At 40.1% G+C, this 17,571-nt stretch overlaps 1 protein-coding gene across 4 annotated transcripts; it reads right to left on the bottom strand.

The window, feature by feature from the left end:
* Positions 1-528: 528 nt before the first annotated feature.
* Positions 529-16,854, bottom strand: slc6a4a (solute carrier family 6 member 4a). 4 transcript variants are annotated; one of them, XM_088300640.1, is made up of 15 exons: positions 16,706-16,854; positions 16,194-16,358; positions 11,463-12,251; positions 10,005-10,139; positions 9,334-9,556; positions 7,325-7,463; positions 6,815-6,949; positions 6,595-6,698; positions 6,364-6,491; positions 6,084-6,196; positions 4,806-4,937; positions 4,076-4,175; positions 3,834-3,934; positions 3,432-3,599; positions 529-2,004 (listed from the first exon to the last, which is right to left on the bottom strand). In XM_088300640.1, exons 3-15 carry the CDS (start codon positions 11,929-11,931, stop codon positions 1,930-1,932), a joined length of 2,022 nt encoding a protein of 673 aa, XP_088156766.1. In that variant the 5' UTR covers positions 11,932-12,251; positions 16,194-16,358; positions 16,706-16,854; the 3' UTR covers positions 529-1,929. The 4 variants fall into 4 exon arrangements, with proteins under 4 accessions (XP_088156766.1, XP_088156768.1, XP_088156767.1 ...); XM_088300642.1 differs by lacking the exons at positions 16,194-16,358; positions 16,706-16,854 and adding exons at positions 13,011-13,056; positions 13,355-13,468; XM_088300641.1 differs by lacking the exon at positions 16,706-16,854 and having other exon boundaries at positions 16,194-16,550.
* Positions 16,855-17,571: the final 717 nt, after the last annotated feature.

The raw sequence follows: 17,571 nt of genomic DNA, 5'->3' as shown, positions 1-17,571 counted from the left end.
CTTTGCTTCACCTCTTAGGTAAGTAGGTTTATTGACCGCTTATTGTGTTAACAGAAATGAATACCAACCAAAGTTAAATACATGTGTTGTTCTTTGTTGTGTAGATACTTTTTTGGGGCTCTTGATCACCTGTCCCCAAAAATATCTGTTTAAATGCATGTTTGATAAGTTGTTGTGGTTCTCATTTTCAGTGTTGTATAACTACACTGCATCATAGTGAGCACTTTTACCATATATTTTGTTCACTCACTCAATGAGTACTCAAATTATTGTCGTATACTCAGTATGTTAGTGTGCAGTTCTTCCTTGACAACTTCAAACACAGTATTATATTTCTAAATACTGCACATCCCTCCAACAAAACAGAGCATTTATAACTCATAGAATGGTACGTGTGATATAGCACTTCATCTGGATGCCACTTGATTATAGTGCTCATATTTAAAAATATTCATCTTGACAGTTATTACAATAAATCAAGCAAAATATTGGTACAGCCATAAAAATGACAAAAAACACCCAAGAGAGTTTTTCTCCATATATCTTTATTATCGGATGCTTCTCGTATATTTCTATAGCTTTATTTTATACAGGTAGGGTTGTCAATACAGTCTTTTGTAGACATAGTACATAGATCTATAAGCTTGAGAGGTACTAGAGGGAGTTTACATCCTTCTTTAGATAATTTGGCAGTTGACGACAACAAGTGACCATAACGTACATACACACATTCTCTCTCTCTCACACACACGCGCACATACCTTGAGTACATTATACACACACACATCACGGCATGCACACATAAACGCTGACCGTCCCTACCTACCCATTGACTCAACACATGCATCAGCAAATACACACTCAAATCCAAACCAACTCAAGTAAACACCAGCATTCACACATCCATGAGGGGCAGGAAACAGGTTTTCACAGGGTTGATTACAACAGTATCACACTGACAAGGAAATACACTTGTGGATGTACAGTACTTACCATATTTGAAGTCTTAAGTTTAGATTTCTCTCACAATCCCTTTATGGTAGTGAGGAAAGCGATGGTAAGTCGACTTTTCGACGCTGACCTTGTGGATGGTATTAAATCCATATTTGGTTCCTATTACTGACATCTCCGCAACATTACTACAAGCTCAGAAGGTGATTGAGTAAGCATGACATGAAGATATGAAAATGTGGAACGTTAAAGCGACACAATGTAGAGATTTGATAAAATGCACATTTCATTATGAGCTTATAGAAGGAAAACATTCCATCTGATTGTTTTTAGGGGGCATTATAACAGTCTTTCTGTCACTCTCTCTCTCACACTCACACACACACGCACACAATACAATTTCCTACCACAAGCACACACTGCTTCACAGTGTGTTCAACTCTGAGCAAACGTGTCCTTGTAGTCCAACATGCAGCAGATGGAACAACAATATTGTCACATTGCATGAAATATGAGCAGAAAAAACATCATATATTTGGCTTCAATGACATAAGAGAGAGAATACCTGAATTTTGCTACATATTATAATGCATAACTTATCTGTACGCTATATTATTAAAATGATACAAGGAAAGGGGAGAAAGAGATAATTAATCACGTGGACATTGTCTAATTGAAATGATCAGTAGATATGTACGGTTTAAATGAAAGCTATATAACCAACATGACTGCATCCAAATAATTGTACAAAATAGATGTTACCTGATGAAAAAGGCAGTGATGTTCATTAGAGAAATGGAAAATGTGTGGAAAACCTGCTCACAAACCAGAGCAGATTTTTGGTTCACAAAGACATGGGGTGCAAGAGAATGCATGGAAAGAGGCAAATGTGGTGAAAGGTAGCCTCCATGTTTTGTAGTGTTGAAAGGGATCCAGAAGAGGGCACTCTAAGTAGCTTGAATTGGCACAGGAGTCAGGTCAGACTGCATTGGTGACAATGAAGCCTCTGTGTTGGTCATTGCTGGGTTCCGGAGTGATGCTCTTGGATAAACGCTGCAAAGAAATATACAAGTACACATGGTTAACAGGGACAATACATTTTGCAAAGATACAGAGTCACTGAATTGTCATTGTTGAATAAAGTAGCATTTATCTGTTCTTATAGAATCCCACCTTCTGAGTTTTACTTGACCAATTTTCAAATTATTGCCATTCACAAGTCTAAAATTTGAATTATTGAGATATATTACCCTAAAATCAGGAGAAACCCATCTGTCATTACCATGCCAATCGCTGGGAAAATGAAGCTTGATTCAGCACATGTGATATTTTATACTCCTCCTGATCAGGTGTAGGCAAACTACGGCCCGGAGGCCACATGTGGCCCGCTAAACGTTTTAATCCGGCCCGCCGAACTTGAAAAAAAATAAATGATTAACCTTGTTAATGTTTTATTTTGTAAATACTGTGGTGTGTCAAAGAAATATTTTGCTGTAATGCTATTGTTCATTTTCATTTAAAATGATTTTTTTTTTTTCTCCGATGAGGCGAGGTGACCAAAACACTCCAACAATCTGCTCCTGGTCCGGCCCCTCTGTCCAATTTTAGAACCCATTGTGGCCCACCAATCAAAAAGTTTGACCACCCCTGCTCGAGATGGTTGGCTGAATTAGGCTTGGTTTGAAGGTAAACGACCATGCAATGGATATTTATTATGAAATTTCCATTTCATCTTTCAACCAAGAGTGAAATCTAGAGGAGCCAAACATTTTCACAAGTGCTTCATGAAGCTTCATTTGTCCATCACTACGGATCACATTAGCAAACCCAAAACAGATCTCCAATCAGTGTTTCTACCAAAATAACAAAGAATTATATGCAAACTTTCCATGTGCACCTTGTTTACGCTCATCTATCCCCAGAGGTTACATGTGTTTATCATTCATATGTTTACACTGCAGCATGCTGACAGTGTGTGTCAGCGTCATTGCGCGCCTCAGCAGTTGTGTCAACACTGGACAATATGGCCTTACTGCAGCTTATCACAATGTTACAATGACTGATGTTGATGATGAGAGGAATGTTTTTTTGTTGCTCTCATCATTACACTGTGGCAGGTGCTTGATTGTACAAAGCAGTGAGCGAGTGTTCAAAAGGCCTGAATGAAAGGACTTCCCACTTTCCAGTCAGTGTAGTCAGGTTTACTCTGCTAGCATTACCCGAGTATACGTGTGTGTGTGCAAATTGTATATCTTGAATTATTTTTTTTTTTTCCCTAGGTAATCTCAAGCCTGTGCTTTTTCTTTTGCTGCTAACTTGTATTTGTGTACACAATAGAGTTTGGCCTCGAATGTGCATGAGAAACTGAGAAGTCTAGTGAGACATTGAATAAATCGATCAGACGAAGATGGGGAATTGGAACATCCACAAATTGTGGAGGAGTAAATTCACCCCAAAAATGTGTGCGGGAAGGGGCATACCTGTTTGAATGTGCCCTTGGCATTGATTAGGTGGTAGACCATGTAAGCAGGCACACAGATTAATGAGGACACACCAATACTGTAGCCAAGGGCTGTGGTCCAAGGCGGATACTGGTAGTCAAACAACTTCACCTCAGGTGGGAAGGCCAGGAAGCTGATGATGATGAACTGTAAATAGAAGTTCAATACAGTGTGTGTTGACAAGTCAGTTTACACGATTAAGTCATGTGGGGGATGAAAAATAAGATGAATACATGAGTTTTTCTGACAGTATCTAAGGGGACCTTGACTTCTGTGGTATTTAGATTAAGGGGTGCTACGATGGGCTGATGCAAATTGGGCAAGTAAGTACTGCAGGAGAGAAATAAAGATGAAGCCACAATTGATATATGAGTGTCTCACCAGCAGAAAGATGGGGCATATGGCAACCCAGCAGATCCTCCAGAAACATCCCGGGTAGAAACCGAGCATGACCTGGATGTCGTTGCAGAATCTGGTAGTGCCTGAAACATACACACACACACGCGCACACACACACATGCTTGGTACCTTACACTTCAATCTGTGCCCAAACTTATTTGGGATAAAATGCCATTAAAATTATAGATACATATTCATTGTCTTGAAACAAGGGCCAAACTAACCGTAGAACCAGGAAACTGCGATGACTTCGAGCAGTACCACAGTGATAACTGCGGGGCCTGTGGCATACTCCTCAAACAACTTCACCACAAAAGCTCCTCCCTGGTCCAAGAAGAAAAACAGAGTCTCGTAAAAAAAAAAAAGAAAAAAAAAAAAATCCCTTTTTCTAATCACTCCTTTATAACAGGCCTTGTCCACACGTGACGACGATAACATGTTGCATGTGTAGCGCGTGGCCGTTAATTACTCCCTTACCTTAATTGAGGGCTGGAGATAAAGGAATTACTACTTTAATCTGATTTCCATGTAAGTGTAAACTAATTACATTACCTAAATGAAGCAGCCACGCACAATGAAGCATATTCACACTATATACTTAGAACTTATAATGAACTTATAAAAATAGTTCTGTAATCGTGAGAACGGACAAGAAATTGAGTAAACTGAGGACTACACTTGTCGTCAATAGATCACAGCATTGTCAAAGCAATTCCCAGAAAGGAGATAAATACGTACATCCTGGGGACTATAAACAGTTCAGTATGACATAGCAATTTGATTGGATGTTTAGTCAGTTCTTTGAGGCAATATTGTGACGTGCCTTTGAGCTTCAAAAACCTTGTAGGATAAAACAATAAAAGCAGACCAATTGATGCACAGCTGCCTGAATGCTGATGGTTAAAGAAATATTATTTTCTAAATATAATGTAGTAGAGTTAAAATGTGACTTACATATGTGAGGGTGGAGAGTGCCCCTAGGTAGCAGATGCAAATTAAGCCAAAGACAAATCGCTCTCGTCTCTTAACCAGGACATTGGGGAACTCATCAAGCATGGCGGTGATTACCCCCTCCAAACCGGCAAACTAGAAAAAGGAACACGACATGGGCAGATTAGAAATGAATTTAACGCTCATTTACACTTTTTGCGCTGTATTTTTTTTTCCATCCATTTTTTTTTACTGCTGGTCTTGGTGAAATTGAACCTATGTTAGATGACAATTTAGAGCAGGTGTGTCAAACTCATGTTTTGTTTGACGGGCCACATCATAGTTATGGTTTCGCTCAGAGGGTCGTTATGACTGTGAACCCATATAAACGTATGACCACCTTATGTTATTACATACACACACCAAATTGACGGAAATCCAGATTTGAAATCAGAAACCAGTCAGTAATTGTTCAACAATTCTTCAATTCATTTCAAAAGGCGAGGATTCGTAACAAATAAATATCTCAATGTTGTCAAAAGTGAAGCAAATGTGCTCGAAACAGGAAGTTGCTGCCTGATTTGCCCTTTGCGGGCCACATAAAATGAGATTGTGGGCCACATCTGGCCCCCGGGCCTTGAGTTTGATACCTGTGGCTGCCAGGATGGCCGAGTGGTCTAAGGCGCCGTGTTCAGGAACCAGTCTTCCCAGGAGGCCTGGGTTCGAATCTCGAATTTCCCCAATGTGGGACTAATAAAGGGAATTATTATTATTATTATTATTATTATTTAGAGTATTAAGTGTGGTCCAGCGGAACCATTGGGTGGCTTACGAATATTTTGCAAAATGAACATTTTCCTCATTAAAGTACATTTAAAGTGCACGGTGCCTTAAAAAAAAGACATGCGTGACACAGGGTGAGACTCCATACATTACACAAAGCAACGTAATGTGGAGTCATATCCTCAGTCATGAAAAGGAGCTGCAAAGCAACACTGGTGTTGATTCTACACTGATTGTCAGTATGCAATAAGCACTTCACCAGCTTCTGAAGATGGCTGCTTGGGCAAAGATGAGTGTGGGCTTATTGGGGAAAGATCACCACACTGATATAAGGGCACGGTCAAATTATTTTGTTTGCTATTAACCAAAAGTGAACCGCGGTGTGGCGAGCTCCAACAAGTCATAGAGAAGATGCTGCTTGCATTCATTGGCTGTGCTAATATGAAATATGTTGTGTGGGTTTAGGTGAGCAACATGCGACACGGAACATTGATTGATGAGCGCAATGAGTTATCTTACTGTGCTATCCAGACCCAACATAATGATCATGAGGAAGAAGATTATGGCAAAGAAGGTTGCAGCTGGCATGTTCGCAATGGCTTCTGCATAAATGATGAAAAGCAGACTGGGTCCTTGAGGGGTAAAAAAAAAGAAAAGCAGGTTAAGGGGGATGGCTGTTAAAATATTACCTGTTCTGAACTGGTGATATAACCTGACGCAAAATCAATTTAGGGGGAAAATTCACGTGATTGTGAGAAGGGATTTTTTGAGAAGGAAGATGGTCATTTTAGGTTCTTACCAGCATCCTTGGCAACAGCATCCACATCCTGCTGCCGCATCTCAGCCATGTAGCCCAGCACAGTAAAAATCACAAAGCCGGACAGGAAGCTGGTGAGGCAGTTCACTGAGCTGGTGACTAAAGCATCTCTGAAAGGGGCAAAAAAGAGATACGTTTGTGTGCGTGTGTAATATTCATGAGTTTGATCTCTGTAATTCCATCGTGACTTTGGGTGCTTTTTGATAAACTCACTTGTAGCAGTTGTTGTGAAACGGGTTGTAGCTGGCAAAGGCAAGGAGAACCCCAAAGCCCGGACCAAGCGAGAAGAAGATTTGAGCTGCTGCATCGATCCACACCTTGAACACGACATAACGGAAACATTGTAGGTGGTCGAAACAAAAACAGCAATCACAGGACAGGACAAAACAAAGCATGTGACAAGTTTCGGCCTGGGTGGTAAAAACGTTCTTACTGTCGTGCTGAGCAGTTTCCCCCAATCAGGTTTGAGATAAAAGACCACGCCCCTCCATGCCCCAGGTAGAGTGGCCCCACGGATGAGGAGCACCAAGAGCACCAGATAAGGAAAGGTCGCCGTCACCCAGACCACCTAAAACAGTAAATAAATAAAGTTGATGATGCTTTTGAATAATATGCTGTTATTGTTTCAATGTGTGTGTGTGTGTGTGTGTGTACGCCGATGAGCATGGAAGGAGTGTGATGTCATCACAGTGATCTTTTTCATTCGGTGAAATTGAATCAAGCGAAGCTGCTAAAAAAAGACTTTCGGGTCTGGTTTGTGGTCTCATTTGCTTAACTGGTGAACCACAGAAGATTTCTCTCGGACCAACTTGCCCAACAGCAACGATGAATTATCATGAGTGCGATGTCTGATGACCATTCTCCTCCTCAATGTAACCATCTATCCATCCATTCTAAGTGACACCCTCTGCCCATTAGCATGCCTGGTGAAAAGGTCAGGTACCTTTCCAGATGTTTTGACTCCCTTCCAGATGCTGAAGTAGACGATGGTGAAGATGAAGAGCAAACAAAGGGCGAGCTGCCAGCTGATGGAACCCAGCTGGTGCAGACCTGAAGAGCGGTGCACCTGCAACACATGTCGACTGGGGAAAGGAGCCCGGGTGACGATGTTGGGAGGTAGATGGAAAAAGACAAAAGTGAGCAAAACAAACAGTTGTAGTGTCATATTGTGACATTTTTACTAATGTAAGTACATTGCACTTACTCTATAATTAAGTGTACAATATAAAGAGAAACTAATGGCAAACGGGAGCAGTTTGAAGTGGACAATGACGATATAATCTAGTCACAAGTTAAGGACATGAAATTAAGATGATAAAAATTGGGCACAATTTACCTTGACAACAGGAATTTCTTATATTTGTAGATTTTGCAACTATTGAACTGTATTCACGCAGTTTTGACAGTTAAAAAAAATCGGTCTCCTAACAGCTTTCAGGATGTTTGGTCATCACAACACAAACTCGCAAAGAAAAGAAAGGAAGGAAATGACTGTCTTGATTTGAACACTTTTCAGACAATCTCAAGCCTTGTTTATACGTAGCGGGTCTTTTTTTTTTAAAACTAAATATTTCTCCCTCCCAAAATTTCAGTTTATCTGGCTTATTTATAAAAAAAAATAAAAAACAATTGCATAAGTGCGTTTTTCACAATCACGACAAGAACAGAAAAATTGCCTGGGCCTTTCGGTTGGAGTCTCCCTTGAGGTGACACTGGAGTTAAGACATTAAACATTTGAAACTAAAAGTCAGTAGGACAAATTAAGTAACAAAATAAAGAATAACAGAGAAAATAAAATGCAACAGGATAAATAATGGATAATAAATAAATAAGAGGTTACAATTGTGTTTTCTGTTGTCTTCCTTCTTTATTCAGTGTCTTCTGTTTTAGCGGCCTCGCTCTAATTATAATGACAAATATTTAAATAGGATTGGAAGTAAATATGTACTCATACGCAGTATAATATTGCTGAAGTTTTTCTCCTAATACTAAAAGCAAAGCATGAGTCCACGCTAGAAGGCTGACACGCTCTACTTTACGCACACAGGACGCATGCAGTGCGGGAAGACTCTGACTTTCCGAATGACTAATTAAGATCTAGATGGTGAATATGTGATTCATACTTTTAAAAGGAAAAAAAATGTTACTTTTATGAGACCACACATGAATACTAAATGCGGTCAGTGACGGTGATGACGATGACGGACGGGCGGCCCAGTTGCTGGCGAATGACGGATGAGACACCAGCAAAAATTTACTGACGCTCCCACCTCTGGTGCAGAAAAAGCTTTCCCTGCTACGTGTAGAGAAGGCCTCAGTCAATGTTAGGGAAATATACAATGGTAATATATGTGTAATAAGCATGCAGACTTTTTTTTTTTTAATTTGTTTAAAATGATCACAAATTTCAATATCTAAAGTAGAAAGTAAATTAGTAGAATATCTACAATTTGAACTGACAGTCAGTCAGCCCACCACACCGGCACAATCTAATGATGATGGTGATGATGATGATGATCAAATACTGCTGTAACAATGGTACAGGCTTGTTGACAAAAATGTACGTTTGATATTCTGGTTATATTTTGTAGTGGTGTAGAAATGGGCTGGGTCATACGGGGGTGAGCTAATATAATGGTTACTTGACTTAGCTACATTACAGCGGAATGTATGTGTAATGATAACACAAACAAAGTAAGAACAACTCTAAGTACCATCAAGTGCCATTCTGACCAAGAACTGAGCGAGAGTATATTTGTAAATGCAGAATATCCTAAAATTGCTTCGACAGTGTCAGTCACATATCTAAGTTGAATGAACAATCTACATATGTCTCATTAAACTGTACATAAAAAAAACATACATTGTTGCACTTCTTATCCTCCCTTATTCATCATCTCCCTCTTGTTAAGTCTGCCCTTATGCTTCCACATCCCACTTACATGCACTTACGTATAGAACTCCTCGGCAGGAGAGGTGGAGGAGTTGGACCACGAAACATTGTGGTCGGTGGACATGTAGCTGTTACAGTTGCCCGTGTTCCAGCTGTTGGTGCAGGAGGTCCAGGGAAGGGTGTACTGGAACGACGACAACAAGTAGTACAAAGCCCACGCCATGATGGTGTTGTAGTAGAAGGAAATGTAGAGGGCTATGATGCAGATAGCAAAGCCCACACCTGGATGAAGGAACCAAATGATCGTTAGAAAGAACACTTGAGAACATTTAGAAAAGTTCTGGCCTGCACATAGTGGACCGGATGGATGCAATTTCTAAACGATTATTTTGTATATCACTCCTTCTATGCAGATCAGTGACTATTTCAAACTCATGCTCAAGTGGCTGACATTTCGCAGCCTCAACGATTTACATACAAACCAATTCCAAACACCTGGCATTTGGCGTAAAAATGTGACAATTTCCATAACACAGTCAGAATATCTCTGTAAACGTTCAAGGAGTCAGAGCTGCTTGAGTCAGCAGGTTAAATTAATATGCTGTGATCTTCACACTTTGTACCCCCTCCCTCACGATTTGTAGTCAGCTCTCTCATGTTGGCGCCATCCCACCTGCTTTCACCCCCCCATTCAAGCAATTGCGCAACACATTTTCCCATCTGTACCTACCTTTGAAGATGGGGCAGATGTGTTTCCAGATGGAGATGCAGCCATTGCGGTGAAACTGGCCGAGAGCCAGCTCCATGTAGAAGAGCGGCACACCTCCGAACACCGCCATCAGCAGGTAGGGAAGTAAAAAGGCACCTGAGGTGAGGACATGGATGGCAGAGGGTTAGGAAAAATTATTACGTGAAGGATGGAGAGGAGATAATTGTGACAGATAACAACAGTCACTTATACTCATAAAAAAACAAAACAAAACACAATCAATTTTTTATTTCCAAAATATGCATTGTCCGAAATTGCGGATTCTAAATTGTATTGTGAAATAAACAACTGACTATTGAGCAATCCAGAGTGAAAACCGCTTCTCATCCAAAGTCAGCAGGGAAAAGCTACAGCTCACCCGTGACCCTAATGAGGAAAAGCGCTACAAGAATAATAGCATAAGAAGAGTTCAAGATCACAGACTGCAACTCATATCACATCTCCCCTTTGCCTCCTATCTGATCATCAGTTTACTTCATATGAACGTGTGCTTATTTGTGTGTGTGTGCGTGTGTTTTTTTTTCCTTCTTTTTGTCAAAGATAAGAGTTGATTGAGCGCCTGGCCAAGCAACAGGTTATTAAGCAAGCGGGGGACTGAGGCCATTCCAATAAAAACAAAACCCCTCACAATTAATACTGTTGCCTCTATCAAGCGTCTCCTTGAGCCCATCTCTGCTTCACACATTAACACACAGGAAATTGCATGGATTTTATTATTGCAGATTCCCCAAAAAAGTGGAAAGGGAGGCTGTGTTTTCTAGGAGGTAAGGATTTTATTCGACACACAGGCAGATTAATCTAATTTTATTACCTAGGTTGTGTAAATTCTTAAAACCACAAATTTGTCTCAGCGACCGTCCAGCATGAAGTGCTTTAATGCGGACTCACAATATGTTACATTTCAAACAAAACAAAAAAAACCTATTTCAAACTGACGTGATCTTTTGAAACCACAATTTCAGCCGATCACAAGGCTAGTCGGAGACGTCCTGAATTAATCAAGGATAACATTCAACAATTAAGACATTTTTTACATTCAGGAATGCTGCTAAATACCTCGCATTTGGCAACTAATTACAGAAATAATGAACTTTTTTTTTTTTTTTTTTTGCATAAGTTTATTAGCTTCTACTGGGTGCCGAAACCATTAAACAAAAACAAAAATGGGTTATTACCAATGCTGTGAATTTAAAACAATCTTAGATTGCATCCAACAAATCTGTTAAGCATTTATGTTTATATTTAGATCCGGAACCTAATTTCTAATTGGTTGTTTTTAGCTGGAGAAACCCCGTTCATAATTGATCAAAGTGTTGTGCAACTTTGGAAGACAATGTGGCTTATCTTATTTGATTCTTAAATTTGAAAAAAAAAATAGAATAAAGATGAGATTTTGACACATCCTTCACACAACCTCACCTCCTCCATTTTGGTAGCAGATGTAAGGGAAACGCCACACATTGCCCAGGTCCACTGCATAGCCAATCACAGAGAGCAAGAAGTCCACCTTCTTGCCCCAAGTTTCTCTGGGCCGGTCCAAGCTTGTTTGTTGGACCACAAGAGTCCTGAGACCTCCAAGCGGTGCGGCGGACCCGGAGCCGCCTGCGGGGCCCGAGGTTGAACCTGTAGAATAAGCTGCGGAAAGCCCTGCTCCCTCCTTGGAGCTCTGCGGGCTGGACGTGGTGAAGCCATTGGACACGGGCTGGCCAGAAGTCGGACTCTTGGGTCCTCGCTCCGCAAGACCGTCAGCCAGCATCAGTCGATGATTTTCGTCCTGCGTGCTCTCCTCTTCTGCCTTCACCTCCTCGCTCTCTTTGCCTCGCTCGGCCTCACTCTCTCGTTCGTCCTTTGTCAACATGCTCGTCATCATCAGATCTTTTGTCTCCATTGGGTCACGCTGGCAGTTGTGTTTGGGTTTTGGTGAGGTAGTTACGGCTGAGAACAGGTCGGTGAACGTGAGATGGTCTTGGTGCCCGATATGGTGCCCATTAGGGGAATAAATATGGGGAACAGAAAGGCGAGGGGAGAAAGGGAATGATGCGATAATTTATTGTCCGTGTCCTTCTTGGACAGACAAGGGAAAAGGAAGGATGAGGAAATTGAAGTCTAAAAAAAATAGACTGTGATGGGTTTTTGGGCGAAGAAAGACGGAGTGTAGACAAGAGAATTTTGGCACTTCTCCATTAACTGCTTGTTATCAAAGGCCCTCTGTGGGAAAAACAAAAAACAAAAACAAACTATTGACACAAGAACATGGATAAAAATGAATGATTGAAACAACAGTGCACTTTAAGTTCAACTTTGGACTTTCACACTCGTTCTTGATTTTAAAAGCTGCTGCGTTCCCAAGAAAATACAAGAAGGGACCATTCAGCTTGTCTAGAAATTGAGCAAACACACATTGAGTCACTTAATTTCCACATGAATCCAATTTGATGTGGAATGAATCTGAGTTACATAACATTTGATTCCTATCTGACCAAAAGCTGATCGTCAAAAGAGGACAACACTAACGCATGAGCACTAAACTTCTCTTTTGTCTTAAATCTAAAATGAATCACCACAATTTGTTCAAGCAATTGTATTTCTTCCATGTGAGGACACCAAAATGCACACAGGCACAGAGAAGAGGTGAAAAGAAACAAAAACATTGAGAAACAGAAACAAGCGGCAATATAAATCAAATCAACGGAAACAGATGTCCTCTCAATGCATGACAAAAAGTCATTTAAAAAAAGTCAATTCACAGATTTAAATTATATGTGCATTATTGTAAATATGTAAGTAAATATTCATTTGCACTGCACGTTGTGGAAATCTAAACTGAATATATAATATTGGGGTTAAACCAAAATTGGATAATCAACAACAGATTGTATTTTCAAAGAGACAAATATTCATATTGCGTTATGGATCAACAGAGTTATTGAAAGGTAACTTCTTTCAATTAGTCAGACTCAGACTTGCCTCTTTTAGTCACTCCCACTATACTCTGTGACTGTGAACGGTCATCCTCGGGTCAAAGCAAAAGAAAATTATTATTATCTTGACAATGACCTCATTTCTGATTAATGCATGAAAACCTTTTGAGCAAAATAAAGCAGTTCAATTTGAAAAGCACAATCTAAGGGAAACATGAATGCGCTCTTCAATATCTAGCTACCTCGTTTACTGTACTTATTAAGTTACCAAACGCATGATAAAATACAGTCTAACAAATAAATAAATAACATTACCAATGAAACTTAAACAACTTTCACCACTTCAGGAATTCCATTAATATTGAACCATCCAAAGCACACCAACATTACCTGCTGAGTGAGTTTGTTAAAAGATGGCAGCAGCAAATAAAAAAATGGGAAAATCCTTGTCAAGGGAACAAACAGCGTAGACTAGTACATCGGGACAGCCAACTGCCCATTGAGCTCTCGAACCTCTCTTGTTTCTCTGTCTCTCCCCCTCCCTCAACAAGCCACACACACACACACGCGCACGCACACGCAGAGAGACGCACAACAGCACAGCCATGCACTGATGCACGCCGCGAGTGATTCTGATGTAGAATCTGGTGATGAATTAAGAAATGAATTGTGGTTCACAAACAGGTGGTATTCATTCACTTCCTAATGTCCTTTTTTATTCTTTATGTTTTCATGTTAACGAGTCGTAGCATTTTCCTCATGCCATGCATGTAATGATCAGATTTAAACATGTCGCCCATGCCCATACTTAAGGACTGTTATGTGGACATTTTATCGTAAAATTGGTATTCACGTGTTCATAGTCAAACAGGATCCCATGCGATTGGCTGGTGACAAGTCCAAGGAGTGCTCACCCGCGGTCTCAAGGAAGTCAAACGGTATAGAAAATACACTGGCCTACACAATTACTGGCACCCCTGGGTTACGATGTGTTTTCAGCTTCTAAGAAATTATGCTTTTTTTTTCTCTAAATAACACTCGACTAACATTAAAAACAACAACAAAAAAAAAAAGAAAATCCAACTTTGAATTCAAGTGCATTTATAACACAAATCCTCAAATCCTGTGTGCTACGATTATTAGCACCCCAGGATGATAAGATTTGATACAGCGCCCTTTCGTCAACAAAAAAGCATCTGATCTCCTATAATGTTGCAAAAAATGGGAGAATACAGAAAGCGGGATCGAATACCATTCCTCTTTGCACAATCTCAATCCCACCACAGATTTTCAATGGGGTTGAGGTCTGGGGACTGAGATGGCCATGGGAGGAGCTCCATTGTGGGTCAGGTGAACCATTTCAACGATTATCAGTATGAGAGTATCCTTCTGCAATGGCTGGATGGTGGGAATCAAATGAGCTCAATTTATATTGGGGGGCAAGCGCAGATTTGCCCCACCATATCCATCAGCCTGCACTAATTTGTTTCACTATGCATTTTACATTTAATACAGAGTAGTGATTAATTGCACAGTTTCCCGTTAGAACAGAATACCTGGTGCAGCTGGCAATTGCCAATATTTTTTCTCGTTTCTTATAGGGCAGCTACAGTAAGAATAGTCTTTATAAACTCAGCCAAGCAATATGCGTTGGTGCAAATGTTTGACATCTGCTACATTATTGTAACTTTATATTAGTTGTTGCATATTTTTGGTGGTCTCAGCAATTCGGCGGCCCCAAGCACTCACGGTTAATGTTTCTTCTTTTTAACATCATTCTGGTAAATGAAGTGCCTTTTTGAGGATTTTAACACAAAAATCTGCCTGCATTATGAGTCTGGTAAAAATGCACATATTTTAGGTGTACTGCGCATGACCTCCCACATTTCTCACAGAAACACCCAACCCAGCGCTTCCCTTTAAGACAAGGGACATTGCATTAAAATGTGACCCCTCCCTAAATGAAGACAGTGACAGTTTTGACTGCATGACTAAATGTCTTTCATTCCACAGTTCCAACTGAATGATTTCGAATGCGGGAATCCAAAAAGCAAAAATGAACTGTAATGCACACCATAAGTTTGTATGACAAGAAGAAATACAATCTTTGACATCAAACGCACACACAGTTCTCACAGACACGAAACACATTTGCACATCATATGGTTGTGGCAGTTCTGCTTGGACTTAGAGAGTAAAGGACCTCTGTGCAGAGCAGAATAGCTTTCCAGAGCTACATAAGGTTACTGCTCAACAAACTTTGGGCTCGATGCCAGCTTTCAGAGCACATGCAAAAAAATGACCAACACCCTTCAGTTTGCCGTCGGCATGGAGAAATGATATGCTTATCAGAGTCAGGAAACTTGCGGTGATTTTCCTGAATGGTGAACTTTTATTTTCTTATTTCTTATCTATGTCCGAGCAAGTATGCTGACAGAACACAAAGGCTGGAAGGTGAGAAGGACAACGCCTAAAAGAAAAAGTTCATCGCGAGGAAAATGGGGAAGTCTGGTATTGATGCGTGTGGCTGAGGCGCGGCCTCATTAGAAACTGGATGCAATTCCAATGACAACGTAAAAGAAAAGTTTGCGAGGGAAAGGGGGGGGGGGGGGCGGGGGGCTATGGCTCGCTACAAAGACTCGATTTGTTCACTTTGAAGAGCCGTTCCAAAGACTTGATGCATTTTGTAAACGTCACAGCACTAGAGTAATGCAGTTTCAGTCCTGCTGTTTCTAGTCATTTATTCAATTGTTGCTACTTTTGCTATCAAAATATCATGACTTGGTGACACCCGTAGTAAAAAAGGTAGTAGTCAGCGTTATTATCAGAATGAATATGTTATTAGTACATAATAAAATGTACGAAACAAGTACGTGGGCTGGAAAATCAGACCCAGCACATACATACAACATTTTCCGGCCCATCGGAAAAATCGCCCGGTTGTCCATATTACTCCTACATTATGAAGATCAAAAAATAAACACTAATTCATAAAATTACCTTAAAATTTTGTTGTGATTGAGTTTTTACTTTGCTCATTAAATTAATGACAAATAATAAAACTCTTACTGGATGATTGCGAGCATGACCAATTCATATGAGAGTTTTCCACTCTCTAAATATGAATGTATTTCTGAAACGGGATGTTATGATAACATTGTAATATTTTCTTATCGCCTATATGGATGAATGCGGTCGTTAAAAATAAAGATTCTGTGTGGGTTCTTACCTTTGTGTGTTGAGCAGGACATAAAGCATGTGGTCATCTGACGTCCAGGATGTCGCCTTATCAATATCCAGTATGAACCCTACCCCACGTCATTGTTCTGTGCTGGGCTTAAGGCGTATGCATGCGCCCACTTCCACATAAACACAATGAGTTCCGAATCCAAGACTGTTTGATGCACATTTATAAAAAAAAAAAAGGCTAGTTAGGAAACAAGAGTGGGTGCAATCATCAAGTCACACATGTACACCAGTGTAGAAGATTGTAACGTGTTTGCTGGCCAGCAAGAGCTTACAGGTTGTCTGTGTCCTTGCCTAACTAACCCATTTACAGACACCTGCAACCGACTGAGCCAAAAGGCACCATGCCAGGTACAGGACCACAATCAGTAGACTTGGCCTTGTTCGTGTGTGTGTGTGTGTGTGTGTGTGTGTGTGTGTGGGTCTACTGAAGCAGACGTGACATGAAAGAGTGCTACCTAGACATTGATATCGAATGAAAGCGTGTTCACTTACCAGTCTCTCCTTCTCTTTCAAATGCAGCCTTTGCAAATGTGTTGAACGTCATTCCAATCAGCATCAGCTGAAGCACTAGGTTAATCCTCATTGCAATGCACACAAATCCACACACACAAACAGGAGAGGAAAGGGAACAAATGTAGTAGCACAAGGAGACAAAATGTATCAAATGACACCGTGTATGAATCAACAATGGACTCCTTTTTTTTTTTCCAACTTTGTTTAACAATTGCGTAAACTTGATTGCTGGAGGGGTGAACAGATCCTGAAGTCCACAATTCTGCTTCATTGACACTGACATTCTTTTTATTATCTTCCTCTGGCATAATTCAAACTCTTGTGTTGAACATGCTACTTAAATGTAGGCCATAAATGTACAGTGAGAGTGAGATGTCAGAATGAGGGACCTGAATGTAAAACAGCGACCCCAAGAGGGAGAATTTTGAAGTACAAAACTAGATTACTGTCATTTAACAATTCATCACTGAAATACTGTTAAATCCGAACAAATGTCTACAGGTTATTGACTTGTAGATGTCATCATTCTCTTTTAAGTTAAAAAATATTGATAATTCAAAAAGTAAAGCATATGAAAGTGACGAGTTATGGCAGAATCTACTTATGCATGGTGACCTGCAGTCGATGTCTTTCTCACAAAGCAAATTCCAAAGTATAGTTATCGTTGGAAACTTATTTGGAGATCAATAACTCATTGTCTTATAATAGGGCTTGCGTCATTACATGTAAAAGGCTATCTTGTCATTTTTATTGAGAGGAAGCAAAAGCACTCATATTCTAATTCAGTAAATGTACAGATATTTGAATACAAAATAATAAAAACAGACTTAAAATAATTATTCAAG

This window comes from Idiotropiscis lumnitzeri, chromosome 7, assembly GCF_059441095.1.
Source record: "Idiotropiscis lumnitzeri isolate Australia: NSW breed Sydney's pygmy pipehorse chromosome 7, RoL_Ilum_1.0, whole genome shotgun sequence".
Taxonomy (NCBI): domain Eukaryota; kingdom Metazoa; phylum Chordata; class Actinopteri; order Syngnathiformes; family Syngnathidae; genus Idiotropiscis; species Idiotropiscis lumnitzeri.
This window is presented reverse-complemented; position numbering and strand designations above follow the sequence as displayed.